Raw genomic sequence first — 4791 nt, 5'->3', positions numbered from 1 at the left:
AAGAGGAGGCGAGAAATGTAACACGTAGGGAAATGTGCTTATTCACATTCTTGCAGAGAGTTAGATGAGAAGATCAAAACCACGCTAATAACTGTCTGTAAGATAAATATAAACAGCAGGTTAGCTTAGCTTAGCATAAGCACTGGAAACAGCTAGCCTGGCTCCGTCTACCAGCACCTCGGAAATTCTCTAGTTAAAGCGTTAAATCTCATTTTTACACACCAACCCGAGTGTGAAAACGATTATGTGCTGGACTATTTCTTGGCCCGGACCAGTAACTTCCTGACATCTGCGCTGGTTGCCTGGCACAGAGCCAAGAAATAGTTTGTGTGTATTATTTAAACAAAAGACGAAGAAGAAGTTCAGAAGTGCTGGAAGGTGGAGTTTGTCACCTTTGGCAGAGCCAGGTCAGCTGTTTCCATTCTTCATGATGAGCTGAGCTAAACAGCTGCTGGCTGTAGATTTCAATTTACCAGACACGAGATCAATCTTCTCGTCTAATGCTCAGGGAGAAAGCAAATATACATTATAAAATATAGAACTTGACTGGTTTAAAAGTTTACCTTTTCAGCAAAATCTTGCTTTAAGCCTTAAATGTGTGAATCTTTGTCTAAATTATGACACAGTGGGCCCGATTTACTAACACCCAGAATAAAGAGTACTATTCTAAAATATTGAACGTGCAATTGTCGTACCTGTTATGGGTGATTTACTAAGAATTATTGCGTAGATGACAACAGGTGCAAACACAGTGGAGGTGGCACCCCAGCAGAAACAGCTACAGCATGCTGGAATGACCCAGACACGACCAGCAGATCGTGCTTCATCCAGCCAGAGGGAACGACCACCGGTCGTCCGCAGCGTGCACGGTCGCCCCGCGATCTCCTATCCCTGTCCGCCCCAACCCCTCTCCAATACCTGCAATGTGTTGTGTCGTTTTAAGAACGGTGATCGTCCCTCTGGCTGGATGAATTTTACACATGATCTGTGCACTACTGCAGCTGGAGGCTCTCCGCAGCGCCACGCAACTTTCTAAAGTCTTCCATCTCACGGAGAAAAGAAGTCAGGTCGAAACCAAATTTGCTTTATTGGCACGAATGTTAATGCAACACTATCGCCAAATCTAAAGGAAAATACATTATATTCATATAGTTCATGGATAAATAAAATAATTGTATTTCTATATATTAGATATAGAAAAATCTTATCTAATGTTTAATTTCTCTACGTCTTAATTAACGAGAACAGCAGCCATCTCCGCGCAACACTTGGCGGTTTTCACCTTCCTTTCAAACATTGTAAATACAGACCTTAGATCACATTGGGTGTAGTAAATGTTCGCCTCCCATTACTTTGCACAGTAACACTGAAACGCCCCAAATTGCGTATTCATTACGTCATTCTGCGTGCACACCGTTAGTAGATCAGCTTACGTGTTAATTTGCTGGTGATATCAAGTTTGCACACGTTTTTACTCACGCAGACCTTTAGAGAATCTGACCCTAAGTATCTTACAACATGGACCTGGACATGATTGTCTTACCATAGACATGAGTGTCTCCTGGGGAACACTCAAAGGCATCATGTTCCTGCGGTGAGAGTGATGGGGCAGCGGATAAGACACGTGTCTTTGGTGTAGGAGATCTGGTTTTGATTCCCTCTGCAACACATTCACCAATGTGTCCCTGAGCAAGACACTTAGTTAACCCCTAGTTCCTCTGACATATATAGCAATTGTGGCTCTGGATAAACGCGTCAGCTAAATGAGAAGATGCAAAAATACAAACAATTACAAAAAGGAATCAGAGCAAGAGATGGTTAGGGCGGATGGGAGGAGGCCGGTGTCTGTTTGAAACAAAAAGTCAACATGGATTCCTTTTCTACACGTACACAAACGATGCTAAAGGTTACCCAGGGCGTTAAAAAGCAACGCACAGGGGTCTTGACAAAGCGTCCATACGTGATGTTTAGCTGTTAACAAACGTACCTACGTGAGCCGTGGCCAGGTGGAGCAGCAGGAGGCCGAGGGACAGGCGGTGAACCCAAAACATGGCCCCGGGTGGATGGCGAGCTCGTTTTCGTCGTTCTTAAATTAAACCTTGAAATTTTAGGGAATTAAAACGTTTAGGCGGAGCCTCAAGAAGTTCATACAGTCGAGATTCAGTATCTCGGACGTCAGTGGTGGAAAGTAACTAGTACATTTACTCAAATACTGTACTTAAATACAAATTTGAGGTACTTTACTTTCCAGTATTTCCATTTCATGCCACTTTCTACTTCTCCGACCATCTTCTCAGAGGGAAACATTGCTTTCAACTCTCGCTGCATTTATATGAAAGTTCATGTTGGAAAAAACGTATAAAAATATTATAAACTTGTGAAAACAGCCAAGATTACACTAAAACAATGAATCAATCAGTTGATTTGTAAAAAACACATCAGCGACTGCTTTCAAATTTGATTAATCGTAAAAGTCACTCACGATGAAGCAAAGAAATGTCACATTTCCATCATGTTTAATCATCGTTTGAGCTTTGACAGGATCTTTTAATGACATCATCTCTTTAACCAGAGCGCCGTCAAATAATAAAATGAATTTATCCTTTAAACGTCCAGAAAATTATGTACTGTATTATTTAATCTGGAGGATTTGTTGAAAATTTCTGATTTAAGGGAAGAATCCTTGACAGTTTTTAAAACTGAGATTATAGTTTCTGGTTTTATCTGTTTTTAATTGTATCTTGTTCTGATTCTTGAGGTGTGATTTTGTTTTCTGAGGCGTAACAGCGTCTGTAGCTGCATTTATCTGCTTCCTTTTCCTTTTCTTTATATTGTCTGCTCAGTAAGAAGGAATTACAGGTTTTCCATCATAAACCAAAACTGTTTCTGCTTTCTGTTCCACATTTCTGCACTGACCGAGACCAACAGTAAAGTTCTAATATTCCTTTCATACATTTTCTGGAAATTTGCTTAAAATTTGCACTGCATTTGGTTGGACACTTAACTACAGAGAGGAAAATAGCAGAAAAGACTTTTGCATTCGATATTTAAATAAAAAGACAAAATAAATTTTATTGACAAGAGCTGTGAGTTTGTTTAGAGGATTTCACCCACACGTTTACCTTCCTTGTACGTGCTGAAATGTTGGCTGATTGAGTTTGGCAGCGACTCCGTTCAGAGGGGGGAGGAGTTTACAGTAAATGAGAGTCGACCGGGTCTGTTTTACTGCTAAACATGTTCAACACAACTCAGCTCAGACGTTCAAACTGATCGATATTTACTCTGCAGAGTAAAACATTGATTGGCTGTTTTATATTATATTACTTTATTTTATATTCTCATTCTCAAAGTTTTTACTGCGGTCACATATATGCAGTGGTGTTAAAGGACAAGTAGCGTAAAATTAAGATAATCAAGTAAAGTACACGTAGTATGTTTTATCGTGTTAAAATCACATTTATTTATTACTTTATACATGTCATGAGATGTAAGAGATTTTTATAGTGTAGTGTAGTTTGGCATGGATGAGGTCACTGAATATTAGAATAATGTTCTATTAAATGTATGTTTTTATTTGAACTGTAGAAATGAAAGAGCTTCTCTAAAAGGGAGGTCGTCTGCAAAGAAACATGCGAGTATCTAATAGTTTCAGTGACTTCGCCAGTTCATCAATATATGGAAGAACCTCTTTATTTGGGAACGATTATGAGGATAAGCTGGAAAACAATAACAAACCTCGTCCTTGATTTCACTGAATCATTTTTGTTCCTGTCATGACTAAAGTTATCTCACTTTTCTTTAAGCAAGAGAAGAATTCTGTTTGTTTGTACAACTTGTTAAAGGTTCATATTTCTAAATCCGAACAGGTTGTTTGTTCAAAAGGCATTCGCTGTTAGGATTCTCTCATTCTATGATCCACCATAACATTTTTTCAGCATGTAGACCAGAACCTCAGCAGTGAGCACAAATTAATCAATATTTTAATAGTAAATAAAAAAATGTTACCCCACAAAGGGAACTGGAAAATTAAAACACTTTGACATCACAATCATAATAATGTTTCATGATGAATAAGACATTTGAAGCATAAAATCTTTCCATCATCTTTTATTAAACTACTTTCTGTTCCAACGTGTCGAAAGCCGTCACTGCAGCTTTCTTCTCATTGGCTGTCTTCATGGTGGGCGGGTTTTTCATAGTGGTCTCTACCCAGTCCACAAAGTTGGCCATCTTGGTGTACACCCCATAATACCCCGGGTGCGAACAGCCCCGCCCCCAGCCGACCACGCCCGTCAGGAAGTGGGTGGAGCCGTAAAGCGTGACCAGTGGGCTCCCGTCGTCCCCGCGGCAGCTCTCCCGCTGACCCTCCAGGTATCCGGCACACAGCATGTTGTCGGTGAAGTTGAACCGGGCTCTCTGGGAGCACTGGGAGTTCTGGATGATGGGGACGGGAAACTTGCGAATGACGGGGGAGACTGGGACAACGGGCGGGCCGCTGGGTTTCACAGCGTTGCCCCCGGCGGTCCTCTTGCCCCAGCCGGACACGGTGTGGTAGCGGACCGGCAGGAGCTCCCGCTCGGCAAAGTCTTTAATGGGCAGGCAGATGGGGATGGCGTGGCGATTCAAGGTGACGGGGCGACTCAGCTGCAGCAAGGCAACATCGCTGTCACCCGTCGCTGGGACATAGGCTTCATGGGCGACCGCCAGGGAAACGGGAATCCTCTGCTCCGTGCCCTCTTCAACGTCCAAGTGGTGTTCCCCTGGTGACGGAGGAAGAAACCGTTAAACGAG

At 42.0% G+C, this 4791-nt stretch overlaps 1 protein-coding gene across 1 annotated transcript; it reads right to left on the bottom strand.

The window, feature by feature from the left end:
* Positions 1-4091: 4091 nt before the first annotated feature.
* LOC123972724 (coagulation factor VII-like) lies at positions 4092-4776 on the bottom strand (the record flags this gene model as incomplete). Its single annotated transcript, XM_046052367.1, has 1 exon — positions 4092-4776. A coding segment is annotated over one exon (666 nt), but the record flags the coding sequence as incomplete, so codon positions are not given.
* Between the last annotated feature and the right edge of the window lie 15 nt (positions 4777-4791).

Source organism: Micropterus dolomieu, linkage group LG01 (assembly GCF_021292245.1).
Source record: "Micropterus dolomieu isolate WLL.071019.BEF.003 ecotype Adirondacks linkage group LG01, ASM2129224v1, whole genome shotgun sequence".
In the NCBI taxonomy this organism is placed as follows: domain Eukaryota; kingdom Metazoa; phylum Chordata; class Actinopteri; order Centrarchiformes; family Centrarchidae; genus Micropterus; species Micropterus dolomieu.
Note: the sequence above shows the minus strand (reverse complement) of the source record. Positions and strands in the feature narration are given on the sequence as shown.